The 14,827-nt window shown below is 41.5% G+C and overlaps 1 protein-coding gene across 1 annotated transcript in view; it reads left to right on the forward strand.

Annotated features, from left to right (window-relative positions):
* LOC109993387 (phospholipid-transporting ATPase ABCA1) overlaps positions 1-14,827 on the forward strand; it is a 149,627-nt gene that overhangs the window by 92,041 nt on the left and 42,759 nt on the right. Inside the window, exons 35-39 of the mRNA XM_065950220.1 lie at positions 3,488-3,562; positions 7,134-7,303; positions 10,898-11,075; positions 12,004-12,119; positions 13,121-13,265. Of these exons, the coding sequence (XP_065806292.1) occupies positions 3,488-3,562; positions 7,134-7,303; positions 10,898-11,075; positions 12,004-12,119; positions 13,121-13,265 (684 nt within the window). The remainder of the gene's footprint in view (positions 1-3,487; positions 3,563-7,133; positions 7,304-10,897; positions 11,076-12,003; positions 12,120-13,120; positions 13,266-14,827) is intronic.

The following is a 14,827-nucleotide window of genomic DNA, read 5'->3' on the forward strand; positions in this document are numbered from 1 at the left end:
GCTGCAGCCATCTTTTAAATGAGCTTCTGCTAATTTCAGCCCATCATTTCGGTGTTCTTTGTTCGGTTCCCTTTTTGTATCTCATGCCCAGGTGATGCTTTTGTTGTGGACTTTTGGACCCTGCTGAATTCTTAAATGCTTGAGAAAGAAATATAAAAGGAAAGAAAAGAGGAGTTTTAGATTCCTCCTGACTATTTTGTGGGGTGTCCATGGAAACTAGCCATGATTGTCTGCGTGTCTTTGAATGAATCGAGAAATCTGGGTCTCGACTGCACTAGAACACACACATCCACACACACACACCTTTACTCCTTTTCATTCTCACAATCATTTGACTTTATCTTCTTCAATTCAATTCAAATGTACACAGCAATACGCTTTCACTCAAGCAGGGCTTCCTGAACTTCATACCATCTGACATCTTGCCCCCTTCTTGAATCTCTCTCTCTCTCTCGGCTTCTTTTTCACACACACACACACACACACACACACACACACACACACAGTCGCTCATTAACATTTCAAATTTGGGATGTTCAAACTACTCTGAGATCAGCACATTGCTTCGCCCTCAGGCGTCTCCGGTCTCATCCCTACCCGGGCTCCCTTCCCTTGTCTCCTGGATCTGGACGCTAATGTGACTTTAATTCGTGCAGCAGCGGTGATGTAACCCTAATGGCCAGACATTAGCTCTGCATTCCCTGTTATTAAAGTGCTACGCTGTCATTGGGAAACGTCTTAGACGCCGCTGCTCGGCAGGCATTAAGACGTGATACGTTAGCGGGAAGTAGCATGCTTTTGTACTTTGAGCCACCTGTGCAGACGCCTAAGAAGGCTTTGAAATTTCATTGTAATTGCGTTTCCTGTCTTAAGCAGATAGAAATAGAGTTCGCTGCGGCAAGAGGTGATGGGAATGACGAGAAAAATGGAGTCATGGTGCTGAAATGTATTTATTCAAGCCAGAATCGTATCTAAAATATCAAAATGTCTCACACAGATGCTCTTATTCTTACTAGAAAGATCTGACACAAGATCTTCTTCTTCTTATTATTATTATTATGCTGAAGGATAGGTGTAACAACTTTAAGTTTTGAGCGTTACATTCAACTTGTACTCCCAGACATGTGCTCTTTCGGATGTGGCAGAAAAAGTGACCAATAAAAATCACAACAGCTCTGCTTCACACGTCTTCTAGTCAACTCTCTTAAAGGGGCGGCACATATCATCGCCAGTCAACAATCTGCCAACTCTCTTAAAGGGGCGGCACGGTTCTCAAGTCCAAGATTTACAGACTCAGGACTCCCCTGACTCGACTTTGACTCAAGCATTGATGATTCCAACTTGTACTTGGACTTGAGCATTGAATGCATTTGGATCGGAGCATAGAGAGAATTTGGACTTAATAACTGATAGATTTTTTTATTTTTTGTATGGACCTTTTAATTGAGAATCTTGGCCAAGGATCCAGGCACATAAAAATACTTTGACTCCGTAACACTTTAATGTGGAGACAAACATTTTGACATACTTCACTTTAAACAAGGACAAAGACAAATGTAGCACAAACCTTTGAACGCTTATAATATCTAATATTTAAAAAAAAAACCTGTGCCATCTTGTTCAGCAACAGTTCCTGCTCACGATGCCTGATGAGGAAACACCAGTTTTTAAGATCTCAGAGAGAATGCAAACACAAGCTGTGCGACCTGTTAGATGTGCAAAAGAAGTATCAAGGAGCAGACAGGAGCTGCCTCAACCACCCAGACAAGGCGGTGAGATGCTAAAGGAATGTGACTGTTGATAACATTACTGACTCTGACTCCGGTAATGGGGACTGGATTCAAACTCAGACTCGACCGGGAGTCTGTTTTGGTGACTCAGACTTGAACTCTGTGGACTCGATGCGTGAAGAGGACTCGAGGTTTGGTGACTCAACTAGAAAAATAGCCGAACCAGTCTCCATCTTTGTGTTTGAACGTGGAGGAGTTTTGTCAGGAATTAAACCCCAGCAGCTGCTTTCCCACTTCTCATCGTGTCTCACTCTCATCCACCGCTAATCCTCAAGAAAGCCGTCTATTGGCGCTGCCCGCTGCTATATGCGTGATGCGAATCACTGTGTAGTAAAGACACAAAGAAATGGGAAGATTTGCTTCGTTTTGCTGGAAGAAGCATCACGGACACCAGCAGGAGTCTTGTTCTTTGCCCCGGTGTATGAACAGGTAATGACTTGGAACAGAGGGCTTGTTATTTAACACAAACACTCCTGTCAGCGTAGATGGGGGTGTTACTTTTTTTTTTTTTTCTTCCTCCTTTTTCAAACTGCAATATGGAAAGAGATGAAGAATTCATGCTGCGTGACTGAAATTATGTGTGAACACTTTGTTTTGCCAAAGGAGCAGACTTGATGTATGGCAGGACAAAAAAAACAAAAAAACTCGCTCTGAATATGTTCTTGAAATATCTCCAATTTTCTGAGAATGTCACAATGTGGCGTAGGATTGGCTGAGTAAAGGATTGTGGGATGGAAATAATAACACAAGTGGTGTAATCTCCTGATCCCCTTGTCCTTAGGTAACTGTCTTTGTGGGCTGGAAATATCTTTTGTGTCTAATCCTTTCCACTCTCCCTCTTTCCGAGTGGACAGGCACTTGCACCTGAGCGCACACTTGCATTCTTGGGACGTCTCACTTGATTTCTCTCCTCGTATTTCCCCCCCCCCCATCCCCCAACTCTCTCCCCAGTTGTCACCTGCACTTTTCCTCAGCAGACCTCTTCCTTACTCCCGCTTTCCCCTCCCTTCCTCTCCCCCATGATGAAGGCAGGGTCCAACAGGAGGTCCATTTGCATTTATATCACACATGTAATGTGCTCAGCGCCTCTCTGGCTGGCCTGACCAGCATGGTATCAACATGACACTTTGGAAATCGCATGCCTGTCATACTCAGCCCCCCATCCCAAGGCTCATTTCATGAAATACATGAGTGAGGATGAGCTGATTTTAAATGCAACCTGTCCACTTCCCCCTCTCTTTCTCTCTCCCCACATCAAAACAAGATGCAGGAAACACTCTGTACTCGCTGGAAAATCCTTCTTTTTCCTTTAGGCTTTACAGTCAACTTCTCATATGATTAGTGCGTTAGGCAATAAGGCGATTTCTGTTACTTGTGATTTTTATTTTTTTCATGTTCTGTCCCTCCTCTGGATATTTTAATTTTCCACCCTATTTAATAAAACAGAAACGTCAGAGGAGCAAGCAAAAAAAAAACTTCCAAGTAGCCAAAATAACAAGGGACACCATTTTTCGCCCAAGTCTGTGGGAAATAAGTGGCTCAACACAGCCCAACGCTCTCTGGAAGTCTTAATTCTCGTCTCCCTCTGCCGCATATTTTGCATTTCAAAGAGCAGAAATGATTTTCCAAGTGCATCCAATTAAGTAATATTTCCCCCCCCCCCCCCCCCCCATCTTGTTTTTCCTCATTTCCATTAGGATAATGTGACTGATCAGATCTTCCCGAAGGCTGAGACGCTGCTGAAGAAGCTGGGGACCAGGGACAACGTAAAGGTATTAGATTAATTGCCTTGTTCTCCTTTGCGCTCTGCTGCTTGATTTGATGCAATGAGATGAAAGTTTGAGGAGGAAACGAGGCAGGTGCTGTTAGAATCTTTTGGGTAAGAAGTGTAATGATGAAGAGTTTAACATGGACAGAGGCTAACTCACCTACACATCTGATCTACTCTGGTTTATTCAGGATTGCTGCGAAGTTGATAAACACAATTGTTCCGCATATTTCAGTCTCATAAGTCAAATCGCTGCCATGTTATGAGTGACTACAGCACAGTCACTCAGAGCCATTTGTATTCAGTCAATTTGTTTTATCAACAGTTTTAAGCAAAGCACGGTCAAATTAGTTAAAATCATTATGTTAAGCGGCGCACACGGCCAAGCGGTTAGGTCGTGCCTATTGTCCTGTACGGCCCCAGGTTCAAATCCGACCTGTGGCTCCGTTTCCGCATGTCATTCCCCACTCTCTCACTGATTTCCTACTCTGTTTAATCGAACATTGGATAAAGTCATATAGGCCCAAAAATAGAACTTAATAATTATGTTATAGTCAAGAAGGACAAAACACTTGTAATATATTTCTCAAGCACTCTAAACTGTTAAGATGATTCTTAGACGTTATTTTATTATGTCACAATAGACATGATATTGTATTGAGTAGACAATAGAGAGTGTTACTACCACTCACTTTATCTAATATTACATAATAATAATTACCTCTTAGCTGACGCTTTTTACAAGGAGGATGATGAAAGAGTCACCAAAAACCTCAATCTGAAAAGAGACTGTAGTCTGAAAGTCAATGTAGTGCCGTGTAAGGTACCACTGGGACATAATGAAGTACAAGAGCTGAAAAAAACTCCTCAAGTCAGCACAGTACTTGTGGTACTTTACATAAATGAAGTACGCTTGCATTTTCAGTAGTGGTAGAATTTGATATCTCAAACAAAGAACTCGCTCTGAGGTGTTGGCGCTGTGTGGGTACGAGAGTTATTTTTCCTCCTCCGAAAACAAAAAACGTCAAATGTTGTGGAGTTGAAATGCAAACGTGGCTTGTCATCATATATTTGTATTTCCTCTGTCCCTTACAGCGTGTGTTTAGCAGACCCCTCACGTTTTCTTTGTCATCTGTTCTCCTGAAGACTCGAAATGGTTTTGAAGGCTGAAGCCGTTTGAGAAACATCTCAATGCGGAACTTTAACAGTTCAAATAATATCATTCATGGTTGATCTGTGTCTCTTTAGATGCAGCTACGAGAGAGCTATAAAGAGAGCCGCAAACATGCAGACAGAGACTTGAGTATGAGTGTGTGTGTGTGTGTGCACATACTGTACAGTATGTATGTGTACTGCATATCCTCCTGCGTGAGGCCGACACTCAAACACCATCCACTCTTAATTAGCTCGGCACTATCAGCAGGGAGTCCTCTCTCACTCCCGCTCTCTTTCATCCATTCTTTTTTTTTTTCTCTCCGCCACCCCAGCAGCCACCGACTCTGAGAATCACTTACATTAAAAAGAGAGTGTTCAGAAATTTTTCTTTTACCCAGCGCGCCATGCCGCATCGAGACCGGCCGTCACTGCGGGCTTTTATCTTCGATTAAATGAAAAAGTAGTGTTTGTCACACTCATCGCTTCTTCTTTAAGAAAAAAGAGAAATGTTCTGAAGATTATTTGACCCCTCCCCTCAGAGATCCTTTGTAGCAATAAGTGGCCTAAAATCTATTTTTTCTTCTTCGTTCCCTCCTCATAAAAACTCTCACACAGAGATAAACACACCAATATACGGGATAGAAAATGTCGATAGACTCACAGCAGTCGTGTACTCTCTAAATCTCTCGCTGTAAGTTGCACAAAAGAGTTAGTACAAATAGCAGCATATTTTCGCTGCAATGTTTTCGTCAATATCCAGAGAAACATACATGATTTGAAATATTTTAATACAGAAGTGACAATGTTCCCGATCCAACAATAACAGGACGATAACAACAACAAGAACAGAGTCAAACTGATCTCACATGTGGTGATTTTCCTCAGTTCTCTGCTTCTTTACTGACTGGTCTCAGCAATGCCAGATGGGATTTATTTCATAATGAAGCTGGAGGCATCATTTAAAACAGCGGTTCTCAGCTGATGGGTCGGGACCCAAAAGTGTGTCGCAAATGTGATCCTGGAAAATATATTGAGTCTAAAAAGGTCAATTAAAAGTTTTTAACCATGGTATTTTTTTTTTTTTCCATTACTTTGTTCTGTCACATTTTTTGTACAGTTTTAGGTTCAAACTCCACCATGTTTCATCGTGAATTGAACAAAAATTGGGTCACGATTTTTCATGGCGTTTCATGAAATTGACTGGGTTTCATGATGCTGTGTGAAAATAAACAGAGATTGAAATGAAGTATATAAAGAGAAAAGAAACACAGAGCATAAACATTTCTTTTTTCTCTGTCGTGTATTGAAGCTTCTAACCTGCCTATGACCTGAACCACATTTAATACAGAAAGTCTTTTCTTTCTAATCAAAGAAGAAATGCAATTCTAACAGTGAAATCTGTGGTACACAATCATGGGGTTCTATGATTTGTGTACCTTTCAGTCAAACATTTCTCATACTCAGGATTTATGCTCAATGCAACTTTCTCAGCTTTCAAGTATCGATCTCAAACGGCCTGCCTATCTTGCTGTTTCATTTATAACATTCATTACATCATTGATGTGTTTATTAAGGAACTTGTGGGGCGCAGTGGTTAGTGCGCACGCCCCATGTATGGAGGCTATAGTCTTCCAACTGGGCGGCCCAGATTCAAATCCAGCCTGTGGCTTCTTTCTCGCATGTCATTCCCCACTCTCTCTCTCCCTGATTGCTGACTCTATCCACTGTCCTATCTCTACATTAAAGGCACAAAAAAGCCAAAAAAAAAAAGGAACTTGTGTCTTTTTCTCATTTCCTGCTACTTACCTTTACCCTTGAAGGAGCAAAGTAAGGTTTTTCTGGCACCACTTCACCAACTGTGGAGGTGTATGGAGAGTGAAAGGCTTGAAGGTTAAGAAAGCTCCAGTAACACTTGTAGTAAGAAGATGGACTTCACTAACTTTAGTAGACAGACACCTTTCACCATGACCCTGATGAAGGCCACAAGCTGAAACTCGACGGTCTAATAAAGTTGATCGTTTTTGTGTGTCGCTGGAGCTTTTTGACCTCGACTTCCCTTTATGCATAACATAACCCTGAAAATAGATTGGTCTGCCAAATAATGATCCAATAATGATTATTTTCTCAGGTAAAATACATTCAATGGAAGTGGACACTAAGTCCTAGACATTTTACGCCAATCCTTTCTTCAGAATGAGTAGCAGCTGGAAACAGAATTAATAATTTTCACTGCTCCTCACTCATGACTTTTTGAAATGTCCTTTTCTCATAACCTGCATGTTAAAATCTCTCTATTATTTGACCATCAGAAAATGTTCCAACCTTCCCTATACCGTGTGCAGTTGCTAGGAGACATCTAAAGCAACCACAAAGGCTCTCCATGCTGCTATTAGCCCTAATGCTTGTCTCCACCTCTGCAGGTGTGGTTCTATAACCAGGCTTGGCATAGCGTGCCATCCTTCCTCAGTGTGGCCAACAACGCCATCCTGAGGGGGAATCTGCCGGCAGGAAAGGACCCCCGTCAGTATGGCATCTCCGTGTCCAATCACCCTCTGAACCTCACCAAGGCACAGCTCTCCTACGTCGCTATGTGAGTCATCAGAACAAAAAAATCATTCAGGTTAAAGGGTAGATGGTAGGTGCTGCATGAAAATCACTTTTTTTTAAAAATTTAAACACAAGTGCAGAAATATAGTGTTCTGTTGGCTTCAGAGTTTATACTACATCTGCAATTTTTTGTCTGCAGCTTCCACCTCCAAATCTTAATGTGAAGGGTAGCGACTTAACATTTTGTTCTTGTCGGAGGACATGATTTTTGATTTTCTGGAGAGGGTAACTAACGGCTACCGGGGGAACCGAGAGAAACCACGCAGAGTGAGAAGGGCAGGAGTGAATGAGTGTCAGAAAGAGAAGCAGAGACAGCCACAGACAAAGGGAGAACAGATGAGTTAAAGATGACTCAATAGAAAGTGTAAGACAAATGGATCGAGGGATAGATGGATGGATAGATAGATAGATAGATAGATGGATGGATGGATAGATAGATAGATAGATAGAGGGATAGATCGTGGATTTGTTTGAGTATGCACAGATTTGGAGTCCCATGGGAGCCCCCTTTGCGAGGATATAAAAAATGTTTTTTCTCCGGCCTTATCCCAGCACCCGTAAGAGATCAGCTCCCCATGAGAGCGGGAGATGAATGACCTGCTAAATCCCAACATATGGATCTGACTGCTCTCTGTGTACTCTGCTCTGTTTTGTTTTGTGATTATGAGCTGCTACGTGATCCTCAACATTATCTGTCGTTGATTTTTATTTTTTATTTTTTATTTTTGCTCTAAGACGTCATCGTGATCAACACTTTTAATGCAAAGTAGCTGGAACTGTTCCCACTGAAGGAAATTACCATGCAGGGCCATAACCACAACTCCTGACATTATACAGGCAATTCAGTGGCTGCCACCAATCACCGCAAAGAAGCAGTTTTATTCTGTCCTCCGCCGCTGCTCCTACCTGATCCTCAGTCAGGTATTTATGTAGTGATCAGGTGCGGACGACAGCCCTGAGTTAGAGAGCGAGGCTGCACCGGGTTTGGGAGATAATTACGATCGCCTGCCGACGGTAGATTCAGGATTAGCCTCTTTTCCCTCTCCGCCTCTCTGTGTACACTGTGGCCACTACAATTTATAAAGTGCGATTCCCAGATTAGCTTGGACACTCTGTCATTGTTGAAAAAGTGTGCAGGTCACGGAACAGGATGGGGTAAGTAGAAGACTTCTATAGAAGAACTAAACACTAACTTTTAAGCCTTTTTTTACTTCTATATATATATATTTTTTAAAGTTTTTGGACCCACATTGATAATCTTCAGCAGCCAAAAGGTCCGATCAAAGAACCCAACAATATGTTACCTGCACCAACTCATCAGCAGACAAAGTTAGTTTAACAACAGCAAGAGACGAAGGTATTTTGTAAGTCGTTAATGTTAAAGTGCCTCCTTTTTGTTGTGTTATTTTTGGGTTTTAAAGTCTCTCTGCTATGCGGAGGAGTCAGAATTGTAAAGTAGTGCGTAATGTATATGTCTGTTTACACTCTGAATCCCTACCACTGCTGCCCTAATGAAAACTGCTTCTATGGAATTTAAGTGATACTCACCCTTAAAAATGACTTATTGCTTCTCATTGACACCTCCTTCATTTTAAGGAGAGACCATTGCTGAAGCTGTTCCATTGATGATAATTCATCTCTAATTACATCGCCAGGGTTTGGACACCAAAAATTTGCACCGCACCGGCTAATTTCAATTAACACTCCCCTCTAGTACACTTCATGGCCAATTCCAAATGCAAGTTTGGACATGAGCCAACAACTTGTAAGAAACAATATGCAGGTGAAGAGTGAAGTGATGTTTCCTCCCGTTTTAAATTACAACTTAACTCAAGCCAAAAAAAAAAAAAAAACAGTGCACTGCTCTGATTTCCTCTCTTGTCTTTACAAATGTCACACTCAATAACAGAGATCAATACATCACATCTTTACTGCTTCAAAAGTATCAACGTGGCAACTGACAGTAATGTCACTTCTTATGCTTTGGATTTGGATAATGTGAATAATTAGTGCTTGTAAATTCTGTGCATTATGTGCAGAACATCCCATATTTAAATCATGTGCAGTTCAGTTTTTCCTTTGACATGGTTTCTACTTTATTACATAATACTACATAATACAAACATCATCCTGCATGTCGTGCCTGCAGCCTTACACTTGATAATTATCTGGTGCTTTCAGCCCCTCTCCTCTATCACATTTCAGGCTTTGCCCTGCAGCCCTCCTCATTAAAAAAAAAAAAAAAAACCCAAAGCAAAGCAACACATTCTGTAAGGCTTTGCTCCCACTGCTCATCTTTCTTGCTCTTGCATTATTAGTTAATTAGCAGATTGCTTGTCCTCTTCTTCACAGCAATTACACAGCTTCAAAAATTCAGGGTTAGATCAGACTCTCCCACCCACCCGGAGCACCCGGCCCTATGAAACCTGTAGGAATGATGTTCAGGCACCCACTGCAGTGTATTATTTTATTTATGAGCTCTAATTGTGTCTGGTTGGCCATGATAAATACAGCCATGTAGCCACACAGGGTGACTCATTTAATATGCTAATTACACAACAGGAAGTCTTGTGAGAGCTAATCGCAGGGCGGGGCGGAGGGTTGAGGATGACGACGGGGGTTAAGAAAGGACAGCACATTTTTATACAACGCTAATGGAGCGTTCACAACGAAGGACGTTTTCATAGCTTTGACCGCAGGAATAAGAGTCTTTGAAATGAAGGTTAAAATCGTGGAGGAGAAACAAACATACATAAAAAATGCCGGCTTTTACCTTTTGAGGTTCTGGCTACCAACCAACCAACCAACCAACCAACCAACCAACCAACCAAGACACCAACAAGAGCTACGATTACTGAACCGGGCATAATGGCACATCATGGTTTTTGAAGGCTAATGAGCTTTCCGTTAAAGTAGGCGACACTTGTCTCATGAAGTCATCGATGCTAAAAAAAAAAAAAAGCAGAATATTCTGTCAAATGTAAGATGTTTTGTAACTGAATGTGTTGAAATTCACCCAAACATTGCAGAATAATAACAATACAGAAAATTAGTTAAACATTGCTTCTCCATTTTTGCTTGACCTCGTATCCTTTGCAACAAGAGAACCATTGATCTTCTTTTTAACTAAAACTCAACTTTTAGTTTTCTATAATGAAAAGGCAAAGGATGAGTCACCCTATTAAAAAAATGTATGAATTCTGCAAATATAATACTTCAATCACTGACTTCAGTCAGTTTCATAGGCGGCATGAAACACTTTAATTTAGATTTTAATTTAGTTACAGTTTTGTATTCCATAAAGATGTGTGATGTACAGAAGTTAGTGCTTACATATTTTAGCACATGTACACCCACTGGAAACAGTTTCATCATTAACAGAGGAAACGTGTGGACTCATTTCCATTTTGACACTGTTTTGCTCACACCAAAAAGGATATTTCACATCATCCAAAAACTCCTGTGTTCACAAGTTTTACTCACTAAGTTTCATCGCCACTCGTTTTTTTTTTTGGCTCTTTTTTTTTCAGTCTCGCTAATGACTTCCTGTTTTGCTGTTCTCCCTTTTGAATCACAGAGCCACGTCCTCCACCGACGTCGTGGTGTCCATCTGCGTTATCTTTGCCATGTCCTTCATCCCAGCCAGCTTCGTCCTCTTCCTCATCCAGGAGAGGGTGAACAAAGCCAAGCATCTGCAGTTTGTGAGCGGAGTAAACCCCACTGTGTACTGGTTGGCAAACTTTGCCTGGGATATGGTAAGAACATACTCCATCACGCTGCCATGTCACCCCCTTTCTTGATAAATAAAAAAAACACCTGTTGGTACATTTTAGCATCATCCCTTTTTTTTTTTTTTAGCATGCACAAAGCAATCTCACCAAACATGCTCAAATGTAGTTTATTTATGCCAAAGGCCTCATTTTACCTCAGTGAAGTCTCCTTGTATCCTGGAGTTTTTTTTTCCATCCTGAGGTTATGTATGGTAATCATCTCCGTCCCGTATAATTGATAATATAGCTTTCACACCGATGCTTCTGGGAGATGCTCTGCCCGAGCAGCAGTTATTGACTGAGGCGTCATCATCGACACAGAATGCTGCAGCTGGTTACGCTCAACAGGCTCACCGGCAGTCTCCCCAAGGCACAGTTGAAGTAAACATTTTATCAGGTGTCTTTGGTAAAGAAATGGCATTAGGATGCTCATCATTATGGTGGATAAATACTGTCTGACCGGGAGACAAGTACCCAAGGAGCTGCTCTAACGATTGTGGCCTGAAGCTGTCTGCATTGTCATGCATGCTCTGTCCACAATAAGAATATGGCAGAAATCCACAGTGAAAGCTCCTTAATATTCTTGTGTAATTTTTCATGTTTCCTTGTTTCTCGATACACCCGGTGGAAAACACTGCGTTTGTTCTACAAAAAAGCCCCGCAGCTGCATGGAATATCAAAAACACAATAAAATCATTTTTATACTGAATCAACTATTAACTGTTTATCAGTCTTAGCAAAAAAAAAATATAGATTCTATAATCACACGTCCTTTCTGATAGTCTGTAAAAATGAGAAAAAAAAAGTCGGCAAGGATTAAGAAGCTAACCTTGGAGACATTAATGACGACATTAAAGGTAGATTTCTTGTATTGTTTCCTCAGTGCTTTGTGTCCCTGTGTTTGTTCTGACAGTGTAACTACGTCGTACCCTGCCTGATTGTGATCGTGATCTTCCTCTGCTTCCAACAAAAAGCCTACGTTTCTCCTGCTAACCTGCCGGCTTTGATCCTGCTGCTTGTTTTGTATGGGTGAGTAGAAAAGATGACTTGAAATGTTGTTATATAACACTGACAGTAAGTTCTAAATCTGGCTAATTCTACACTGTTCCTCAACATCCAGTGTATACTGTGTACTGTATGGTGTACTTCCTGTCTACTCATTGAAGCTGCCAGCTCTTTTGACATTTTGCCCAATCAGTATTTTATCATTAAAAACCAATCGTATGTCCCCATGATGTCATCGGTATGTGACCACACCTATCAGAAACCTTGAATATCTTTTGTCTGGCAAAAGTCAAATTACAGACTCGGCTAAATACATCTGGCCAAATCCAGTTCTTGCTGCCAAGGGCGCTCGCCCAGAGAAGGGGAGACTTCCTGATGGCCCATCACATTTCCTGCAGCTGTGTTTTTTCTGATTCTTTTCATGCTTATATGTTCGTTTGACACACATACTCCGTGGATTATCAAAGTTTAAGTCACAGAGCATTTAATCCAACGTGTGATATGAACATGTAGCATCGTTTCTGATTCAAATACATTCAGACTTGTTTTGTAACTTCCACAGACCGCGCCGTGGAGGCCACGTTCTTTGGCCCTTTGATCTGTTTTGACTGCTTTAGTGCATGCCTCACTATATCATGCTGAATATCTGAGATCTTGAACTATTATTTCACCATACTATGAATACTGAGCTACTGCAGGCCAAGAGTGGTTGGCATTTACTGTTCAGCTGTGTTTTTGTGGGTCACTCAGGGTGCATGCAAATGATCAGAAGAGGCTTGTGATGCCATGAAACGGCAGCCCCTGGCCTATTAATCTTCTATTATGAATTTGAGGTGGTATATTTTCTGCTACTTAGCTGTCACATAAACACTGGCGGTGAGATAATCAGGTTGAGTTCTTTGAGATCTCCTTCATTTTCAAATCAAATTTCTCAGAAGTATTAATGTTAGATCAGGTCAGGAGTTTCCTTATTTGTCATCGGTGTCTTGTTTGTGTGACATTGTCTTTTTTATTTGTTCTTGCAGGTGGTCTATCACCCCCATGATGTACCCCGCCTCCTTCATCTTCAGTGTTCCCAGCACTGCCTACGTGGTGCTCACCTGTATCAACCTCTTCATCGGCATTAATGGCAGCGTGGCCACTTTTGTAATGGAGCTCTTTGATGATGATGTAAGTGGCAGTCACACACATAGACTTACACACACACATATATACTGTATAAAATCCAGAGAGACTCACATACAGTACATGCATAATTGGACTACACAGTCCCTGTCAAACAGCAGAGGCAGGCATTCAGGCTCCCCAAGCAGCATAAAAAATGGATTTTGAAGCTATACCGGTGAATGACTAATTGACATGAATCATACATAAACACTGTGTTCTCCAAGCAGAAACTTCCATACGCTTGTGGGTGGAGTGTGTGTACCCACCTGTTCTAACTTTTAATATATTTCCTTTATCCTCTCAAGGATTTTTCAAAGGATTTATTTTCCCTATTCTCTTTAATGCTTAATCGTTTGGTGAGAATAGGGTCTTCGGAGAACTTTCCTCATCCATCTTTCAGCAAGTGTTCATTTTAACTGCAAGCTGCTTTCAGTCTCCGGGGAATCAAAAGACAAAGACACCAGAAAAGAAATGCATAAGAAATGGAGAGCTTTGGAGGAGAGTGAGGGGCGGATGTTGACTGTCAGTCATTTTACTTTTGGATTATTATTTAAATCATATTTTAAGAAGAAAAGGAGAAACTGGCCCATTCTGAGTATTCAGCTCTCGATAGAAGGACTTCAGCAGCTTAAAGGTACTGTTGATACAAAAACTCCTCTTGATCTACTTTGGTTTGTTCCCTGAACTAAATATGTCTAATTTGATTGGTAGACATAATTGTTGTTTGCACGATTAGCATACCATCATCCACACTTTCTTTTTCACTTCACGCTTTGTAGCCTCCTGCTGATCACTCGTTCCTTGTCAACAGACAAAACTGTGTCTCTGTTTCTGACGAGCTGCTTATACATGGGATGCTTCAACAGAATGTCTCCCACGGCTCCAGGTCGGCACTACAGACAGAGCGTTATGACTCTCTCTGCATACTCAGTCCCCTCCGACGCGCCTTGCCTCCGTCTCGATGTTTCCTCCGGCGACACACCGGCGATGGCATGGGATGTTTTCCATCTCCAAACGAAGCTGCCTCATTTGCATTTTGATTTCATTATCATGCATTCATTAACAATTTGTACTTTTCGTCTGGCACGTCTCACCTCCAAGAATGTCATTGTTGCCATTTTGTTGCCTCCACATTCTCTTTATTTATTGATACACTCTTAGTTGAGTGTGCTACTCATAAAAGGTGCCATTGGTGATAATTTAATGGCCACTGCGATGCCAATTGCCGCACAATGAGACGGATTTATTGTGCTCTTCTCTTGTTCAAGGCATTAGGGACATAGATAGTGTCTCTGAGACTTGACAGGGACAGAGGTACGTATATGATAATTCTGCTAATCTGACTTGATTTCACAACCGATAACAGAGCCTGACAGGCTGACATCAATCACCAAATGTTACAACTCTCCAGGTTTCCACATGTGCCCTGTTCAAAGGAGATATCTCCATGGAACAGACTCTTTACAGGAAAAGATAGAACGTAGATACGACAGTGCCCCGGTGTGCCCCAGTTAGAAAAAAAAAGGGCAGATCCTACACATGACAGCTCAATCCAGTCGTCTCCT

Source organism: Labrus bergylta, chromosome 22 (assembly GCF_963930695.1).
Source record: "Labrus bergylta chromosome 22, fLabBer1.1, whole genome shotgun sequence".
In the NCBI taxonomy this organism is placed as follows: Eukaryota; Metazoa; Chordata; class Actinopteri; order Labriformes; family Labridae; genus Labrus; species Labrus bergylta.